Raw genomic sequence first — 21,482 nt, forward strand, 5'->3', positions numbered from 1 at the left:
GGGGTCGGCCGTCTTGTGCTTCAATAAACAGAGGGTAAATGGATTCGATCCTTTTGGAAGGCCACATCCACCAACATTTCAAATGCACGTGCATTTTGATCAACAATTACTCTGTCCGGAATTTATCTTCAGGCTGTACTCGTCCACATTAAAAATGACATTTACAAGGTTACTCACTCATGTGGCAAGGCCCTAGGGAGCTGTAAATCTGCAGTAATAGGAGACCAGTTAGATAAAGAACGGACACAATGTCTCCAGGCGGGAGCAAGCATAACCTGCATGTCCTCCTGCAGAATGAACGATCTCCAAGAACACGGTTATGTGAAAACGCAGAACATTACATACAGTTTGCAATTGTTTGTACAGAAGCAGGAAAGAATAGAGTTCACTCGGCCATTACAAAATATCTCTGTGAAGATAAAGAAACCTAACAGTGGTTGTCAGTGGGGAGGGCTGCTGGTGGGGATGGGAAGGAGACTAGTGGCTGTGAATAATTTCTGTATGTTTCGAACTTTGAACCAGGAGCACAGTTCTTTTATTTTTTAATTAATTTGTTATGAGTAAAGGGAAAGTAAGAAATAAAAATCAGCGCCTGGGCTTGATGGAGGGATGGTGGTGACACAAGTGCTCGGGATCTTGACTGTGACCAGGGTTTCACAGGCATTTGCAGCTGCCAAACTCACTGATGCTACGTAAATCACATCTCAAGAAACGAAAAAACTGGGACTTCCCTGGTGGTCCAGGGGTTAAGACTCAGTGCTCCCAATGCAGGGGGCGCGGGTTCGATCCCTGGTCTGGGAACTAAGATCCCATATGCCACACAGCGGGGCCAAAATAAATAAATTAATTAATTAAAAAAAAAGAAAAAACCAACATTAAAAAAAAATTTAAAAATTTAAAAATGAAAAAACAGTGCATGGACTTAAAAACATAACAACCTTTATCTGTGTTGTTACAAGAACCACCTAACTCCGATGCTATGAGGCTGGGTGGGGACCGGCTGGATAATCCCAGCACATGTTCTCATAGAATACTGTGCAGGCGTTGACAAAGCACTTCCAAACACAGCTTTTAAGGATTTCACAAACTTTAAAGCAGCAAAAGTACGTATATCCTAATGATGACATTTATTGACATCACCGTGTACCATGTAGCTACTTTTTTAGGTAGGATCTATTTTCTGTAAGCCTCAGCACAACCCCAGGAGGCAGGCTGAACGACACTATTTTTTTTCCTAATGAGGAAACAGATTCAAGGTGACTAGGGTCCGTTGGCCAAAACTGGGAGGCCACGGTGTAACCCCCCATGCCCCACCCAAATCTGTGGTCTCTCTCCTTTGCACACCTACATGACTGTCTCCATCACTGTTCACACGCCTCCATCACTGTTTGCACACCCTCATAATTGCACTAATACGTGTAACGATCACAAATGACCCCCATTTTGCACGTGAGGCCAAGCGAGCGCTGAGTTTCCATACACGTAACCACCCGATGAGGCACACCTCCCAGAAGGCACTTTGTTTCTCGGTGCCGGGCAGGCCAGAGCCAGGGAGCACTGTTTAAAGAGCCCTCTCTGTGCCCTGCTTCAGTCCCGAGACCTACACAGGTGTCGGGTTCCTCTTGAACGCACCCCCCCTTCTCCCCACCAACAGCTCTCCAGGAGCCGGTGCCCCAGCTGTGCCCTTGGGGCCCAGGGGCAGCAGGTACCTTTCTCTCCCGTGGGGCCAACTCTTCCAGGCCGTCCTGGTGCGCCTTTGTCCCCCTTCTCTCCAGCATCTCCTGTGGAAGAAGTCACATGCCTTTAGGACCTTGCTCTGAGCACCGGGCTCCAGTGTCTGTGTGCCGCCAGCCAGGCCCCTTGGCCTCCCTCTTCCCATCCCACCCCCGGGGGGTTTCACCCCTTCCTCCCAACCTGCTCCCAGCCTTGGCTCTAGGTCTCCCTCCCCAAGTCTCTTCTCAGGATTCTGCTGCCTTGCCTCCCCACTCCCTCTGGGAATGCATCTGTCCCTCTCTCCATCCATCCCTCTGGGCTGGCCCCAGTCTGCCCTCTGGTGCACAGGGCTTCCCCAGGACCCACCATGGCTGCTCTGCTGCCCCTTACCACCCGTGCTGGCCTCTCTCTTCCCTTGTCTGGCCGGTACTCTCGGCAAGAATAAACTTGGGCACACGAGTCGGCGTCCCCTTGTCCCTTCAGTGTGAGCACCCCCCAGAGGGTACACTACTGCTCAGGGGCAGGATCCTCCCACACGGGGACACCTGTGACCAGGTGAGCACATCACCTGGTTCAGGCTCGCTGGCCAGGTGCGTCCCGCCCTCAGCCTAAGTTACACACGCCCCCAGCCTTCCTCACACATCCTGACCATGTTTTGGCACATTTTCCTTTATTTCCTGTTTTGTTCAGAACCGAAACAGGGAAACGGGCTGTTTGTGGAGCCTCCCTGGTACCCCGCACTTAGCACGTCCCAAGTCGACCTGATGGTTTTCCCCAGAAGTGAGTCTCTTCTGTGGACTTTCCTGCTCCTGCTGTTGAGACACCGAGTCTCCCAGACTCCAAGCTCCAAGCCCCACGGTCATCTCTGCTTTTCTGTCTCCCTCATCGGATAAGTGCAAGCATCGCCCAGCTCTGCGAAGCCCAACCGGCCGCTCCCTCCCGATGCCCATGGGGGCTCCACGCTCAGCCACGTCTCTGCAGTTCTGGAGGTGACGGGACCACCAGCCCACCCTCATGCAGCTCGGGGCAGGGGACAGGTCGCAAAATCCGTGGAGACACCCTGTCTGAGCAGCACAGTGCACGGGGGGAGCAGAGGACGGAGTGCGGACGGGACATCCAGGCCCCTCCCGGTGCCCCCCCGCCGTCCCCCACTCCAATCCACCCCAGACCATCTTCCTAAAACACAGAGTCCATTATGATACTTCCCTTCTCAAAGGAGATTCAAAACCACCAACAGCCAAGTGTAGTTATAAATAATGTCCCATTTTTAAGCTCCTCCCCACAGGCCTGCACCTGGAGCCCAGGGGTCCGGTTACACTGCTGCCTCTGCCTAGTCGGCCGCGACCATCAACCCACCTGTGCGGGTTTCACCTGCTCACCTGACTGTCCAGGAAGCTGTTCCTCAGCCCCTCACTGGACCTCTGTTCTCCCGTGATGAGGACCCTGCTCTGTACCACAGTCACTGTCTCGTGGCCTCATCTACTTCCCTGATGTATCTGCCTCCCGCGGGTGGGTGTGGGTGCTGACGTGCACCTGCCTAGCTGTGCAAACAGCAGGCCAACATTCAAGTGAACTTTCATTCTCCGTAAATTCTCTACACGCGCCTTCATTTGGTAAGAGGCTCCCCTGAGATTACAGATTCCACAGTGAAATCCCCCAAACTGATAATCTGGCCTTAAGGGGAGGGGGCATTCCATTTAAACGTAAGGAGACAAAGAGACAAGCAAAGCAAGTGCCATTACAACGTGGAATGCAGGGCTGGCATGTTACTGCCACCCCGTCACAGCTGTGACAGCTCCATGAACCGCTGCTGAAGGGCGGTTGACACACTTGGTACACACGGGCCCCTGAATCTCTGGGTAGTTCTCAGGTTTTTTCTTATCTTTTAAAGAGAAAGGAAATCATTACAGTAGTAATATTTGGAGAAGTCTACCAAGTCTACTAATATTTGATAGTCTACCAAGAAATACCGACTAAAAGACTGATCTCACCATCAAGAATCCGCAGACATTGGAGGGGCACCAACATCCTGAAAAAAGAAATAACAACCCAGGAAACAGGACTCAACGGGGCAGCCAGAATCTGACTGCGAAAGACACTGAATATCCTCATAAAGACGAGAGAGAAGAGGCACCTACGAACTAGAACAAGCGGCAATGAAAGGGGACCAACTAGGGAATCTCGTGCATGAAACACATTTTTGAAACAAGTTACTCTACAGGCAGGCTGAGTAACAGAATGGCCAATGAAAACAGCCAATTCATGAGACAAATAATTAGGATGAAGAACTTGTCTACAAGGCAACACTGAGAGAGAAGGAGATGGAAAGTTCTGTTTCGGTTTTGAAGTTATCAAGTTGAGCGTTGAAGAAAAAACCCCACAGATCCCAATATGCATCATACAGGAATTCCAGAAAAGGAGAATAGACATTTGAAGCCTTAATAGCTGTGAAGATTTAATAGCTATGACTTCCCGGCACTAAGGAAAATCACCAAAGAGCACAACGCACGTGCCCACAGAGTGCCAGCAGGAAAGAAATGAGGGGAAAATAACTCAGATGTGTCAGAGTGACACGCAGAACATCAAGAATCAAGAGAAAATTCTATGAGCGCCACGAGGAGAAGGAATGTTTAAAGACGGCACGCACGTGAATGAGAATTAGATTGACACAGAATTGTCATTAGCAACACAGGGTACGAGAATAAAATGAAGCAGTAACTTGAACAGAAGGGCTGTAATTTAGGCTGAGATCAGAAGAGGCCTCTCTGATGAAGTGGCTTTTAATGGAGGCCTGCTGAACCAGGAAGATGCAGCCGGGCAGAGATTGAGGAGACAAGGGGACACCTGCACAGGTGAGGTGGGACGAGCCAGGAGGGCCGGGCACAGACAGCGCTCAGACCTCACACGTACGGCCCACCGGACGCCCCCGCCAGGCTTTAAGGAGGAAAATACCGTGGTCCCATGCCTGCGTCAGGGGAGGACAGTGAGATTAATGTTTCCAGGGTCCAGGCCAGACGCGAGCATTGTCAGTCCCACGTCCCACTGCCCCCCGTGGACGGAGGGTCCACGTCGTGCCCGCCTGCGTCTCCTGGAGCAACCGGGAGAGCCCTGGGCCGCACAGCAGCTCTGTGGATAATCGTGGAAAATTAACACCAAGCAAACCCACCAGCTTCTTCTATAGATTAAGATGAACTCCTAGGGTTCACACACAGCCATTCGCTTAGTTCCATTAATTTAACCTGCCCCCGCCCTGCCCTATGAGGCAGGGATCACGTCCACTTTACGATGAAGAGCCAGGCCAGAGACAGGCGACAAGCCAGCTCTCCAGCTCCGGGCAGCAAAACCCTAATCAGAGAACAAGCAGGCCACGTCCCCGACTGGACCCTCCTCTGGGAGAAAGCAGTCAGGACAGGAAAGAGGCAGGGAGACCAGCGCTGAGGAGGGAACTGGCCCAGAACAGCATTTCAGAAGCGTGAAATCCCCACGTGCATGTTAGTCACATTATTGGCTTTATCAACCTTCTTTCAATTAATTTGATAAAACCTGTAAGAATAATGATGCCCTTTTAAAATCTCTGAGCAGCAGGCTTGCTAATACACACCAGTGTTTTCCTACCTACAACCCATTTTTCCAGCCATCAAGGAAAGACTGCTCTTCCATCAGAATGAGTTGTTACTCTCTCCAGATACAAAGATAATGTGCTACGTTTAGGTCTGTAATAGCACATGACTTTCTTCTCAAGGAGAAGGCCGCCTGGAGTCCTTGAGAAGGATTCTGAAGCTAGTGTGGATTCGCAGGAGGAAGCACCAGGACGGGCCGGAAGCAGCCGGGCGCCATGTCCCCAGAGACCTCCTGCCACCTCCAGGCTCCGTCTCCAAGGAAACGGGCACTGGCTCCACCCTCGCAGGCTAAGCCTGGCCTGGTGGGGCCTGTAACACAGACACGTCTGATGAACGAATGGAGACCCCTCACCTGCCTCTTTCATCTTAAGGGCGGGGCCTGTATTGTGTTTATCTCCACTGACCAAGGCAGGCCCTGGCACGTGTGCTGTAATCAGACCTTTCACAGACTGCCCTGGCTCTCGGACGCATCCCGCTCTCTGTGCCCTGAGAGCAGCATAGAATGTCCTCGAGGTCGGAGCTTGGTCTGAGGAGGAGCTGGGCGGGACCAGGCGCCGGGCAGAAGGCGGCCGGCCCGCCGCTGCCCCACGCTGCACAAGACGCGGATCCACGGAAGGAGCTCTGCCGTGATGCCAATCTTCACTTTGCAGGGGACGCACATCTACATGGGCCTGAACGTTCGCTGCTTAGAAGCCCCAGACTTGCTTTGCTGCCGTAGATTTCTCTCCTCCACTCTCACCCCTGCTGCCCAACGTGAAAATCAGAGCATGAATCCCCTCCTCTGTTTCGGCTCAGCACCCTCGCATCACAAAGAAGGAACTCTAGCTGACCCACGCTTCTGCGTCACAAGACACGCACAGAGGGTAACGAGGTGAGGTGGGTGTGGTCATCAGCGTGACCGCGATCCGTTCACAAGGTACCTGCCTATTCGAGCATCACGATGCACACCTTGAATAGATAGAGCTTCTATTTGTCAGTTCCACCCCCAGCAAAGCTGGAAATTTAAGAAAGAACAAGATATCCAGTTTCTAGAGGCTTTCATAAATATACTAAGTTTCTCCACTAAAATCGCTGCTTTGGTGCCGACAGACTAGCGTGAAACCGGACATGTGAAACGATGCTGCCACTGAAACGCTGGATCCGGAACACACACTGTGGGTAGCACGTGGTCTGTGTGTTGCCCATGGCCCCAGACATCCCACACAGCTTCAGCACCACTCGGGAGCCTGTCTGACCACCTGCCAGAAGATGAGCCTTGGAGAGCAGGGGCCCCGCAGATTCCCTGGCAGACCCCTCCGCTGGAGGGCCCACACCGTGTCTGCTCACTGCAGACACTCAGTCTGCGAACGGGGTAGGAGCAGGACAGTGACAGCAAGTCGGCTCTCTGTGGACCATGCCTCCACCTGGCAATACAGTGGCTCAACACTGACCACAGCATGGTGTTGGGTGGTGAGAAATCATTGCTTAGAGGAGGTGAGGTGTCCCTGGAGCGGGCCACCCTCGGAGAAGGAAGCACTGCAGGGGACCCGCCGAGCACGCGGGTTGGAACGCCCTTAACATGGATGCAGCAGAAATGGTCACCGACGCAGATGTCAAAAAGCATCTGTCTCAGAGTACCCTCAAGATGTGCTTGAAAACCCAGAGACATCTGAATATTGATAGTGTCCCGGTTTTATATTTAAATTGCGAATGTGGCTAAACAGTAGAATATCTGGACCGAGCTTTCCCAGACACCCACAACTCCGTGCTCAGAGAGAAGCACTGCTGCTAGCATGCCAGTGTATCTCCATCTAGATTTTTTCCTATTTCTGTGTATTTGTATATTTTTAATGGGCTTAGGAAGAGACTGTTTAAAGTCACTGACTCTGGGACTTCCCTGACAGTCCAGTGGTTAAGACTCCACACTCCCAATGCAGGGGGCCCGGGTTCAATCCCTGGTCAGGGAACTAAGATCCCACAAGCTGCGGTGCAGCCAAAAAAGTAACAATAATAATAAATAAATAAATAAAAATGACTGACTCTTTCTATAACAATAAATATATACGCTTAAACCATTCTTTAGGGCCTCCTCCCAGTGTATGTTTTCCAGGTTATTGGAGATTCGCTCGAGTCAGAAGCTGTGTGCTTCAGAGGCCCCAAGCAATTTTACAGCAGAAAACAAACGGCCGTGTAACTTCATTACTAAGAGCACACACAGCCCTAGAGGGGCAGGAGGGGCAGAGTGGAATCTGGGGATGCGGGCCCCTGCCCGCTGCTCCTAGGAGCACAAGGCCCAAGGGGCAAGCTCGCCCCATGTGGTGGTGTCCTGTCCTCGTCTTGAAATTCTTTCTAACTTTTGAACAACAGATCCCACATTTTCATCTGCATTGGGCCCCTCGAATTACGGAGCTGGTCCTGCTTGGGAGCCACAAGGTTTGGGATCTCCTGCCTGTGCATGGTAGAACCCGGTGACTTTTTGAGTGAAGGTCCTCCCCCTGTGCTGGTGCCCACCCATCCCTGGTTTGCAGAGGCAGCTCCCCCTGGAGGTGAATTACAGACAAAGTGCAGGAGAAGTTTTCTTGATTTTTCCAAGAAGGAATAAAGAGCTCTCAGGTACCGTAACAGGAGCCCAGGCTTCAGAGCTATGCAACCCACTTAGACAAATTGCTAAGTTTCCCTGAGCCTGGATGGGCCTCATCTGCACAATGAGAGCATCCCACCCTGAGAGGCGCTGCAGGTGACGTGTGCAGTGCCTGGAACACACCTCGGACGCCTTACAGGGTCCCTGCAGAGAGGATGGAGCTGCACACGAACGTCTGGTTTCAGAATTACAGGATCCCTCGCCCGAAGACAGTGTGGACGCCAGGTACAGTCTGACCCTGGACTTTACAGAAGGGGGGACCAGGGCCATCGACGGGGCAGATTTTCCCACGGCCGGGCCCCGAGCCGGCCCGGGGACGCGGGATGAGCTCTGCATCCGCCGTTCGCACGCAGCTCCCGCCTGCACTCCGGCCGCTGCCCGGGAGGCCCTGACCTCCGGGAGGCCCGGCGGAAGTTACCTTTGAGGCCGGGGACGAGAATCTGCACAGAGCAGGTGTCGTCCACCGTCTGCTGAGCGCCCCCAGCCTGGAGCACGGACAGGAAGGCCAGGCCAATCAGAGCCAGAGCCCGCTTCATGGTGAGCCTCGCAGCACGTTGACTCCTGAAGGGAGGGAGAAGCAGTAAACAGTGACTGGGAATTCCGGGAACCGGGACAGCAAGTGACAGTGTGCAGGCGCGCCGGCCACCACACTCGCCCCGCTCGGGGCCCGTGGTGGCAGCTGCCCTGGAGCGGCTGTCAGTGCTTTGGTGCCTCTTTCTCTCCCTGTCGCTCTGTCTCACTCGGGTGCCGACTGAAACCTCCACCGAGACATCCCCTTCGCCCAGCAGTGACAACAGTCACCACTCCGGATGCGTTACTCCAGATTCTTCTTCTGATTCCTTATAACTGATACCTGATACACACAGAGGCGTGTTTACCGTTACGTGAAAACTCGGACGCTCAGCCATAAAACAAACATTGGTGAGCATCCGCTTCACACGTCCAGGCCCCTGACCCGAGTCCCTGGTGCCCATCCCGCCCCCGGGCTCCCCTCGGAGGAGCCGCTCTCACCTGCGAGCCCACCTTCTCCTGCTGTTTCCAAAACAGCCTCAGTGCACGGCAGTGGATGCATTCTTAGACAACGCCATGTCTAGTGTGCCGGGTTCTGAGTTTTATGAGATACTGGGTCACGCTGTGTGTCGTCTTACCTACTTGACTCAACATCGTGCTCCAGGATTCATCCTGTAGCTTACTATGTCCTCACGTCGATGAGGAAGCCCCCGTCACCAAAGGGTGTGGGACAGGGACAGAGGTTGGAAGGACACAGCTGCCCCCCCCCGTCCCTGTGCCGGTCCCCCCGCCATGGGCCAGTGAGGAAGCACGCAGACTTTGAGGTCTGCCCCCCGGGACCTTGGTGTCTGGATGCCACAGTGCTGGGAAACAGCTGTGCATCCGGCTGCACCCGGACCAGCGCCCTGGCTAGACTGCATCTCCTGTCAGCTTGTTCCCTCACCTTACAGCGAGGCAAGCGTCCTGGGGTCACCCTGAGGAAGAACAGGCAGCGGTGCACGCAGCTCAGCACCAGGCCGGCCCCACTGGACAGCAGCTTTTGACATCCTGGCCACCACACCCTGGGAAGGAGTCCCACAGCCGGCCCTGGCTTCCAGACAAATGAAGGGCTGGAAGCAGAGCTGCTGAGTGACAGCGTTCTGTGCCCCCCGTGAAGAGCCTGTGCGTTAGCCAGATCGTCCACGAAGGGGACAGAGGTGACAGTCATCCGTGCCGTCCTGCAGTGAAGCCCCGGCTCCCCACGTGTGGTCACAGATCTGATCCTGTAGGGACAAGGCAGGGGGAGGACTGCTCACCAGATCGGGGACAACATGGTGCTCACGTAACCCTGCACAGGGATGGGCACATCATTCCAGCCTCACGGGCCAGGAGGCCAGAGGCAGAGACCTCAGTGACAACTAAGAAGTGGTGACGATGGGCTGGCCTGGGACTTCCTAACGCTGTCCTGTCAGCACCGCTGCTCACTCGGCCCGACTGTCAGCTTCCCCGAATCAAAGTAAAGGCCCATCCTCCCCCCTCAGTCACAGGAGTAGTGGGCTTTTATTTTATTTAATTTTCTAATATTCACGTTTGGTGGAGAGAAAAGGAGCTAACGTTTACTGCACACCAAACGTGGACACACGCGTCTTATTTAGTCCCTGGACCCCCTGGTGACGTATATGGCCCCTGGTTTTAAAGACAATGAATAGGAGGCAGTGAGACGCTGCAGGGCCCTTCAGGCGTGCGGGCCCCGGTGAGCTGGCTCTCTCCGTCTCCTTTGTCAGCTAAGCCTTGACCCCTGAGCGAGCAGCTCATCCCGGACATCGGCCGCCGTGAGCACCTGCAGCCGTAACTGGAAGAGCTTGGAGCACTCAGGCCTGGGGTTTGCAGGCGCTAAGCTGAGTGAGTGAATGGAAGGATGGGCACATGAATGAATGAACGCCCAGAGGTTCCCAGCGGCAACTCACATAGAACGTGACACTCTTCTCCTGCTGATGGCTTTCCACGTTCCCATGGTGTTCCCAGGGCCAGCGCGTCGGACACGCGACCTGTGCGGACCCACGTAGAGGGCCGCACAATGGGACTGTGGCCTGGAATTCCTAATGGTCTTTGAACAAAGCAGCACCGCCAAGTGTGCAGCCAGCCCGGATGATCATAAAGAGCGTAGCTGCTGCTTTAGCGGCAAGTCGTTTGTTCCTTTCAAGGAGGTACTTCTTGAAGGCGATGATAATAGAACGTTACGTGTCAACTAGCTGGCGGTTTTTAAAAAGCCACGATAAACACTTGCTCCCCTGACTTTTGTGCTCAGGCCAATGGATGTTTGCCTCTTGGTATGTGTGGGAGGCCAGCTGTGTTTAGATTGTTTTAAATGTCTCGGGAACTGCATGGGAATTTCCTCTCTAGCTAGAGACAACTGGGTCAGAAGACAGCCACCTTGTTCAGCAAGACTCGCTCTCACACTGCAGAAGCCTCAGGAGCGGCCTCGAGAAGATCAGATGCCACCTCCCAAGGAGGGGGAGCGAGGGGCAGAGGGCCCGGAGTGCAGGGAAGCCGGGGCTGCCCTCCCACTGGCCCTCGGCCCTCGGCCCGCTCACGCGTCTGGGCCCACCTCGGGTCCTGCAGCAGGAATCAGTGCGGGCGGCCCTGGTGGGAGCCTCTTTCCCAGACTTCGGGCTCCTTCCTGCCCTCTTACAAGAGGAATTTTGTTTTATAAACGGGGAGGCTGCAGCTCCTCCTGGGTCTCTTCAAGAAAAACATCCTTATCTCCCAGCCGGGGCCCGCCCCTCCGTGAAGGAGGCCAGCTTGGCCGAGAAGAAAGGAAATTCAATTTGGAATTCTTGGTAGAAACACGATATAACAATGAAATAGACAGGGAAAAAAGTGCAGCTTAATGGGCCAAACGTGCAACTGTACATTTTCATTAAATGTCTACAGCAGGGCCCACCGTCTTACGGGCACCGTGAACGCCTGCAGAGAAGCACGTCCCTAGAAGGGTCGCGGGTGTCACTGGCAGGCAGACACCCCACCCCCACCCCTACAGTGACACTGGGCCTTCCCCAGCGACTATGGCACTGACAGAGTTTCACCCCAAGGGCACACATTTTTCCTATCTTTTTACCAAGACCATGAAGCAAGAAGAGGCCTTTTCCCTATTACCTCCCCGAGCCTTATGCAAATCATCTGTCTGTTCTCTTACTTGGCATATAGATTTTTCAAATTCGTAAACAGAACTGAACAGCTGTGAACGTTTGGGGCGCCGCTCTGCTTACTACCCGGGCAACGTGCTTCCCATCAAACAGAAAATCCAGTTATGCACGCTCAGTGGCTTCCAAACTTTACCTCTTAACTTCAGAGCCACTGCCTAACTTCGGCCGGACAGCCAGGGCCAAGGCAGGAGGGCCCCACCCCGTACAGGGTGACCCTATGTGCCCTTGAAAGTTGCCTTCTCCAGCCCCGCCTTTCGCCCCACATCTGGGACTCCCACCACTGAGCCCGAAACAGAAAGGCTGGCCACTAAGCAGAGAGGAGCTGGTCGCCCCGTCGCCCCCGCTGGGGGGTCCACCAGGCCCCAGGAGCCTGAGCTGGCTGCTCAGGAAGGTGTGCGTGCCAGGGGCTGGGACGGGGGTTCTGCGGCCGCTTGTACCCCGGCTAGGATGCAGGAAAAACTGCGTCACCCCTTTGAACCTATGGAAACCTGATCATCTCCTAGTAACTGGTAGCTCTGGTACCCGGCGCTCGGCTCCAGGAAGTTTCCACCGTGAGCTACCAAATCAATCAAGCCTCAGAATTCTGGCCTGATCCCTGCGACACACCCGATCTGAGAGCAAATCCCTCGGCCCTGCACCCAGTTCCTACCTGTGCCCGTCAGGAGCCTCGCCTTCCCGCCTGAGCACCTGCCGCGGGTTCCCCACCCCCGTCCCGCTCCCAAGGCTGCAGAGTGGCCAGCAGAGCGTCCCTACCTGAGGCGTGCGCCAGGCCAGGCTGCTGTTTTCGAGCCGCGGTCCCACACGTCGGGCAAGAGGCCTGGCTGTCAGACTGCCCGGCAACTCAGGCTGGGGCTGCGGTATTATCTGCAAACAGCTTCCTGTTTGAAATGCATGAGGCGGAGAAGGGAGTGTGGGAACTTGGAAACACGTGAGATGTCGGGGTCTTGGGGCCCCTCCTGGAGACGCCTCCCTAACTCTGCACCCCAAACTCCCCAGTCAGTCCCTTTTTATCCACCTTTTCTGTTCCTCTCATTTTTTGAAAAAATAAGCATGTGTATTGTGGAAATTTAGGAAAGTAGAAAGAAGAGCAACAACTGTCACCTGGTATCACACGGACAGGACTAAATACAGGCTGGCATATTTTGCAGTTTTTCCACATAGGTTTCACTCCAAAAGCATAAAGTACTCGTCTGCTGCGTGTCGAGACCTAACCGGTGGTGAGGCCCCAAACTCCCTCGGCTCACAGGAGTGTCATTTAAGGCAACAAACACATGCCAAATCCAAGTCTTTGGAGGGGGCTGGGCAGGTCCAGCTTCTGTGTGGCCTGACTTATACACGAAGGGGCAGATGGGGGTCCTTTAAGAAAAAGACACATATCAAATTATGATCATAAAAAGTGAGGTCCAAAAGTGAATATTTATTAAGACTGACAAGAGAAGTCATAACAAATTACAAATTTTAGAACTGACAAATTCCACACACACCACAAAATCCATGAAAAAGAATGGATTCTTTATTAAAACCACCTGATAGCATAAGAAAATTTGACAACTTAGATGAAAACAGACCACTTCCTGGAAAACACAAACTACCACGGTGGACCCAATATGAAACAGAGAATTTAACAGCCCTATAGCAATTAAGGGGATTGCACTTGTAATTTTAAAACTCCCTAAAAGGAAACCTCTAGGCCAGATGGTTTCACAGGAGGATTCTACCAAACGTTTAAAGAAAAATTAACACCAATTCTACACACTTCTTCCAGAAAACAGAAGAGGGGGGAACACTTACCAATTCATTTTATGAAGTTAGTGTTACCCTGACACCGAAACCAGACAAAGACAATACCAAAGAAGAAAACTACAGACCAATAACCCTCAAGGATATAGATGCAAAAATCTTTAACAAAATATCAGGAGAGAGGATTGAGCAATATATAAAAGGATTTGCAAACTATTTATAAACAAGTGGGGGTACTTTGGGGATGCAAGGCTGGGTCAATATTCAAAAATCAACCAGTCATTAAGAATGCAGTGTTTGGGGGCTTCCCTGGTGGCGCAGTGGTTGAAAGTCCGCCTGCCGATGCAGGGGACACAGGTTTGTGCCCCGGTCCGGGAAGATCTCACATGCCACGGAGCTGCTGGGTCCGTGAGCCATGGCCACTGAGCCTGCAAGTCCGGAGCCTGTGCTCCGCAACGGGAGAGGCCACAACAGTGAGAGGCCTGCGTACCGCAAAAAAAAAAAAAAAAAAAAAAAAAAGAATGCAGTGTTTGGAGACGCAAGAGGGAAGAGATATGGGAACATATGTGTATGTATAATTGATTCACTTTGTTATAAAGCAGAAACTAACACCATTGTAAAGCAATTATACTCCAATAAAGATGTGTAAAAAACAAAAAAAAGAATGCAGTGTTTGAAGAATTTTAATGACCTGAAGAAATGTTCACGATGGAACGATAAAGAATTAAACAGAACAAGGAGTATATAAAAAAAGTCAACCAGAGTAATCCACCGTACTAACAAGCCAACAGAGGAAAATCACATGATCATATCAATCGAGGCAGTAAAAGCATTTGACAAAATCCAACACCCTTTCATGATAAAAACTCTCAGAAAAATAAGAATAGACAGGGAACTTCCTCACCTTGACAAAGAGCATCATTTTTTTGGATAAAAGATATATTTTTTTACTGAAATATATTTGACATACAATGTGCAAGTCCAAGGTATATAACGTGTTGATCTGATACACCTGTGCCTGGTAATATGGCTGCCTACAATTGTAAAATTATTTAGCACTCCATTACACCATACAGTCGTCATTGCTTCTTTTGTGGTGGGAATAATTAAGATCTAGTCTCTCAGGAATTTGGATGATTTAAGTAAAATACTGTTGTCTATACTGACTATACCGTGCATCAGGTCTCCAGGACTTATTTATCTGTTAGTTGCACATTTGTAGCCTGAAACATCTCTCCTATTCCCCAACCCTAACCCTGGCAACCAACACTCCCCTGTTTCTACGAGTTTGGCTTCCTCTGACCCACATGTAAGTTATATCATACAATATTTGTCTTTCTCTGTCTGGATTATCTCACTTAGCATAATGACCTCAAGGGCCAACCACGCCATCACAAATGGAAAGACATTTCTCCTTCTCATGGCTGAATAATATTCGATTGTGTGTGTATATATATATTTATCTCACACTTTTATCATTCATCCTTTGACAGGCACTTAGGTTTCTGTACCTTGGCTATTGTGAATAATGCTCCAATAAACCTGGGAGGGCAGACATCCCTTTGATAATGTTTTCATTACCTTTGCATAAATACCCAGAAGTGGAACTGCACAACCATATGGTAATTCCATTTTTACTTTTTTGAGGAGCCTCCATGCTGTTTTCCATAGTGGCTGCACCAATGTACGTTCCCACCAACGGTGTTTTCTCCACACTCTCGGCAACACTCATTACCTTTCATCTTCTTGATGCCCGGCATTCTGGCAGGTGTGAGGTGATAGCTCGCGGTTTTGATGTGCATTTCCCTGATGATTAGCGATGTTGAACATCGCTTCATGTGTCTGTCGGCCATTTGCATGTCCTTTGGAAAAATATCTTCCTATTTCATCACAGAGCATCTATTTTTAAAAACCAACGCTAACATTTCCTGAGATCAGGAAAATCAGGACAGCCATCTTACTTCTTATTCAGCATCATGCTGGAAGTTCCAGCCCATGCAGAAGGCATGGAAAGGAAACAAAAGCCACAGGGATCAGAAAGGGAAAAGTAAAACAGTCCCTTGTTGCAGATGACATGAATGTCTGCCAAGAAAATCCCAAGGAGTCTACAAAAAACTTCTAGAACTATTAAGTGAGTTCAGCAAGGTCTCAGAATACAAGATAAACATACAAAAATCAGTTGTATTTCTATAAGCTAGCAGTGAACGTATGGACACTGAAATTAAAAGCAATACAATTTACAATTGCTCAATAAAATGAAATTTGTAGGTATAAATCTAACAAAACATGTATAGGACCTATATGCTGAAACACAACGTGCTGGTGAGAAAATCACAGACGATCTAAACAAACGGAGAGACATGTCGTGTTCATGACCAGAAGCCTCCGCATAGGATGTCATTTCCCCCAAAACCGATCTACAAGCTTAACACAATTCTTATTGAAATCTCAGCAAGAGTTTTTACAGATACAGACAATACTATTCTAAAATGTGTATGAAAGACAAAGGAACCAGAATAGCTAAAATAATTTTGAAAAAGAATAAAGAGGCATCAGTCTACCCAGTTTCAAGACTTATTATACAATGGAATAGAACAGAGAACCCACACAAATGTACCCAACTGATTTTAAGTTTTTTTAAATAAAATGCACATAACATAAACTTTATCCTCTCAATCGTTTTAACTGCAGAGTTCAGTGGTATTAAATGCACTCATAACGTCATGCAACCATCACTACCGTCCAGCTCTATATTTCTTTCCACCTTGTAAACCTGAATCTCTGCCCCCATTAAACGTAACTCCCCACTGTCCCCCCATCTCAGCCCCTGGCCACCACCATTCGACTTTTCATTTCTATGAACTGACTATTCTAAGCATCTCAGGTAAGTGGAATCACAGAGTATTTGTGTAACTGGCTTATTTCACTTAACCTAATGTCCTCAAGGTTCATCCACATGATAGCAGTTGTCAGAATCCCCTTCCTTTTTTTTAATTTATTTTGCTTTGCTTTGTTTTAATTTTATTTTTGGCTGCATTGGGTCCTCATTGCTGTGTGTGGGCTTTCTCCAGTTGGCGGCGAGCAGGGGCTACTCTTCGTTGCGGTGCGCAGGCTTCTCACTGCGGTGGCTTCTCTTGTTGCGGAGCACGGGCTCTAGGTGCGCGGGATTCAGTAGTTGCGGCACGCGGGCTTAGTTGCTCCGCGACTTGTGGGATCTTCCCGGACCAGGGATCAAATCCGTGTCCCCTGCATTGGCAGGTGGATTCTTAACCACTGCGCCACCAGGGAAGTCCAATTTTTTTTATATATATTTATTTATTTACTTTGGCTGCATCGGGTCTTAGTTGCAGCACACGGGATCTTTAGTTGCAGCACACATGCAGGATCTAGTTCCCCAACCAGGGATCACACCTGGGCCCCCTACCCTGGGAGCGTGGACTCTTACCCACTGGACCACCAAGGAAGTCCCTCCCCTGCTTTTTAAGGCTGAGTAATGCCCCACTGTATGTATAGACCATGTTTTGCCTATCTATTTATCCACTGGTGGACACTGGGGTTGCTTTTACATTTTAGCTCCTGTGAATAATGCTATGAACATGGGTGTACAAATATCTCTTCCAGACCTTGCTTTTAATTCTTTTGGTTATACCCAGAAGTGAAGTTGCTGGACCGTATGGTAGCTCTATTTTTACTTTTTCGAGGAACTGCCATACTGTTTTCCAAAGTGGCTGCACCATTTTACATTCCCACCAACAAGGGTTCCAATTTCTCCACAGCCTCACCAGCACTTGCTATTTTCTGGGTTTTGTTTTGTTTTGTTTTGATAGCAGCCATCCCAAAAGGTGTGAGGTCGCTCTCTTTATAGTTTTGACTTTCATTTCCCTCCTGACCAGTGCATCTTTTCATGTGCTAACTGGCCTACATCCCAATTGATTTTTTTTTTCAGCGCGGGGCAGGGGGGGCACTCAGTGTGGCTTGCGGGATTTTAGTTCCCCGACCAGGGATTGAACCTGGGCCACGCAGTGAAAGCACCGGGTCCTAACCACTGGACCGCCAGGGAATTCCCTAGACCCAATTTTTGACAAAGGAGCAAAAGCAACTCAGTGGAAGGAGGATGGTCTTTTTTTTTTTTGCGGTACGCGGGCCTCTCACCACTGTGGACACCCTGCATCGGCAGGTGGACTCTCAACCACTGCGCCACCAGGGAAGCCCGAGGATGGTCTTTTTAATAAATGGTGCTGGAGCAGCTCAACATCCAGAGGCAACAGGTGAACCTTATACAAATATTAACTCAAAATAGATCACAAACTTAAGTGTAAAATTATAAAACTTTTAGAAAAAACATAGGAGAAAAATCTTCAGGATCTAGGGATACGCAAATAGCTCTTAGACATAAAACACCAAAAGTACAATCCCCAGAAGCAAAAATTGATAAATTGTACTTCATCAAAATGAAAACCCTATTAAAATGCAAAAACATGCTACAGGAGGGGAAAAAATATCCACAAACTATGTATCTACCAAAGGTCTTTTATCTAGAATTATAAAGTACTCTCAAAACTCAACAGGAAAATAACAAACAATCCAGTTAAAAAATGGGCCACAACATGAAAAGCTATTACAACCAAGAGTCTGTGCAGATGGCAAAGAAGCACATGAAAAGATGTCCAACATCACTGGCCACCAGGGAAACGCCCCTCACACCCACAGTGAGGCACACCGCACACCCGTCACAATGGCTGCCACTGAAAGGAGCGAGGACCCCAAATGCTGTTGAGGATGACAAGCTGGGGGGGATGTAACGGTGCAGCCGCTCTGGGAACAGTTTGCCACTTTCTTAAGACACTGAACATGCAACTACCCTACAACCCGGCGATTACACTCCTGGGCGTTTACCCCAGGAGCCAAGACTTACCTTCACATGAAAACCTGAACATCCACGGCGGTTTATAGCAGCTGAATCCCTAACAGCCCCAAACTGAGAACTCAGATGTCCTTCAATGGGCGGCTGGTTAAAGAAACTCTGGTCCTCAATACCAGGGAGCACCGCTCGGCGGTAAAGGAACCAACTACAGACACAGCACCAACTGGGAGGGTCTCCAGAGAATTCTGAATGAAAAGAGCCAGTCCTACAAAGGTTCTGCACTGCCTGCTTCCGTTTATAGAATGGTATTGAAATGATGAAACTACAAAATGAACGGACCAGTGGTGGCCAGGGTCTGAGGAGGTGGGCGTGGTGTGAGAGGGACAGAGGGACGTCCGTGACCCGTGATGTGGGCCCTGCTCCCGCAGGACCTGTTACCACTGGGGAGACAGGGTACACGGACTCCTCTGGTTTACTTCTTACAGCTGCATGTGAAGCTACAATTGTCTCAAGATTAAAACTTGCACTTAAAAAAAGCTGCCTGGGGCTTCCCTGGTGGCGCAGTGGTTGAGAGTCCGCCTGCCGATGCAGGGGACACGGTTTCGTGCCCCCGTCTGGGAAGATCCCACAGGCCGCGGAGCGGCTGGGCCCGTGAGCCATGGCCGCTGAGCCTGCGCGTCCAGAGCCTGTGCTCCGCAACGGGAGAGGCCACAGCAGTGAGAGGCCTAAGTACCGCAAAAAAAAAAAAAAAAAAAAAAAAAGCTGGCAGACACTACCTTTCTTTTGTTCTACATTATTAGGCTGCATATTCTGTCCTCGCCTCCTGCCATGACAATGCTTTTCTATTGAAAGAATAGACAGTAACTCAGTATTTTCCCTAGCATGGTTATCTGAATTTATTATTGGTAGCTTTTAAAACATTTATTTCAACTTCCTAAGCCATTATTGGTATGTCATGTACTTCTTTAGGTTGGTAGTGATATTTGGAAGAAACCATTTCTTTCATATGAGGTGTTTGATCTCAGGCATTTTGAGTTTGTTTTGTGCAGAGAATAATCTGAGTTTTTGAACTGACCACACCATTGTCCAGGCTGTAACTGATGAGCTCTTTGTACGTGGAAATCACTGTGAACCACTCAACCAATTTAAATCCAAAATAATGCAACCCTAGCCCAGCTTCAGCCTTGCCCCAACTCCTCGCCAGGGGACATCTGGCAATGTTCTGAGGACAGTCTCAGTAGTCACACCGTGGAGGGGGCGAGGGGCACTGGCTTCCAGGACGCTGCTAAACATCCGACAACGCCCAGGAGTTTCCACCACAAAGAATAACTAAGCCCCAAATGCCAAGAGTGCAGAAGTGAGAACCCCGTGGCCAGATCCCAAAGATGCCCACGGCCACGGCGACAGGAGGACTGGGACGGCGGCTGCGCCTGCACACCCACACCACTGAGACGCAGTCGCTGGGCTGTGTTTGATGCACATGGGGTGAAGGCTCAGCTCCCTGGGGCCTGGCTAGGATCAGCATCACTACTCAGTCCTCACAACCAGCCCCCGAGCAAGGCATCACCACTCCATTTTACAGCTCAGGAGACAGGGCAGAGAATAAGAGCACTGGCCCGTGCTCACACAGGCAGGGGACATGCCGACCAGACCTCGAGGACAGCAGATCGCACACGGCCGTCCCAAGGCCACCCTCCCTCCTCCCAGCCCCCTTTCTTGTCTCACAGCTGACAGACGGGGGGTACTTACCTTCTGCTTCTGAGTCCTGAAATGTTAAGCACTTTTTATAAAAAGTGCCAATAACCTGAGAATTACTCTGTTACAAAAACAAGTGATAATTTTAGACTAACTTGCCTATTTCCAGTAGATTGCAAATTAGAACCATTTTTAGATCATAAACCATGTTTACACCTGCTTTGCAAACGAGTACCAAAAGCCATCAGAATCACTAAGTGCTTCTCCTCTGGGCTTCCCTGTCTCCCTCTTCCCTTTTTCCTCCTTCCCCTCGGCTTGTTCTGGAATGCGCGGAAGTCATGGCCACCAGGAACAGGCTTTTCCCTCAGGAACTCTGACCTCCAAAGAGACGGGCCACTTCCAGGGGATTGGGACAAGAATCTGGCTCATCTCCCAGTTATTATTTACATTTCTCAGACATAACTGGGAAATCTGGACACAGGAGCCAGATCAAACCCATGTGTCTCTGGCTGGGAATGTTCCCCGGGGTCACAGCACCGTGCAGCCGTATCTCTTCACCACTTTGTCCACGAGGACATTAACCGCGGCCTGCTTCCGCCTGAAGGCTTCATTTCTCCAGAGCCCACGACAGCCCAGAGCAAGGCCAGGCCCCCTGCCCCAAGTGTGAGGACCCCCCCACCCATCCGCTAAGCCTGCTCGCTGGTGGACACAGAGCGGACGTGGTCCAGGAGCCCAGCCAGCACAGCCAAGGGCCCGAATCTGGAGCGCACGGCACCCCGTCGTGACAAGAGGTAGGTTCTGGCTTCACCCCTCAGAGATACCACATATTACAACGTCCAATGATGTTACATCACCAGAGATCATCAGGGAACGTAGTACTGGAGGATACGCTCAGAATCGGCTGGAGGACTCCTAAAAGCCCTGATGGTGGGCACCCCTGGAGTTTGATTCAGGAGGCGGGGCGGGCCCAGGTGTCTTCATTCCACCAAGCCCCGAGCTGCTGGCTGCTGCTGGTGCAGGGACCCCGCTCCCAAGGCCCAGTGAGCGCAGCCGTGGAGGGCGAGCTGATCTGCCTCCGCCCCGCTTGCTGCCCGGCCCAGCTCCTGCCCACTAGGCCACACATCCTGCGACTCCAGGTCAACAACTGTCCCCTGCATGAAGGGACAGGCCTGCAGTGTGTGGCAAGGTCACCAGCACACAGGCCCAAGGCTAGCGGAAGGCAGGATAGGGAGGGGCAGCAAGGGCGGCTCGTGTGAAGGCGGCAAATCAGACAGCGGATGCTGGGCTAGGGCAGCCCTTGGCCTCTCATGCTCCCCAAGACAATCCATGCAATTTAAAAACTGGCTCTAATATAGAAGACGGATAACCAACAAGGACCTACTGTACAGCACACGAAGTTGTACTCAATATTTTATAATAACCTAAGGGAAAAGAATCTGAAAAAAGAACATGTATAACTGAATCACGGTGCCGTACACCTGAAACCAACACACGGACACAAACTACAAGGACCCTCTCTGTTCAAAATCTTCCAG

At 50.8% G+C, this 21,482-nt stretch overlaps 1 protein-coding gene across 1 annotated transcript in view; it reads right to left on the reverse strand.

Moving 5' to 3' along the window:
* Positions 1 to 21,462, reverse strand: part of COLEC11 (collectin subfamily member 11) — a 38,495-nt gene extending 17,033 nt beyond the window's left edge. The window contains exons 1-2 of the mRNA XM_089923487.1: positions 8,372 to 21,462; positions 1,710 to 1,781 (exon numbers count right to left, since the gene is read on the reverse strand). Coding sequence (XP_089779613.1) covers positions 1,710 to 1,781; positions 8,372 to 8,489 — 190 coding nt within the window. The 5' untranslated portion in view covers positions 8,490 to 21,462. The remainder of the gene's footprint in view (positions 1 to 1,709; positions 1,782 to 8,371) is intronic.
* Positions 21,463 to 21,482: the final 20 nt, after the last annotated feature.

This window comes from Delphinapterus leucas, chromosome 13 (genome assembly GCF_059928025.1).
Source record: "Delphinapterus leucas isolate spDelLeu-1000000601 "Yukka" chromosome 13, BTC_Dleu_Yukka2, whole genome shotgun sequence".
In the NCBI taxonomy this organism is placed as follows: Eukaryota; Metazoa; Chordata; class Mammalia; order Artiodactyla; family Monodontidae; genus Delphinapterus; species Delphinapterus leucas.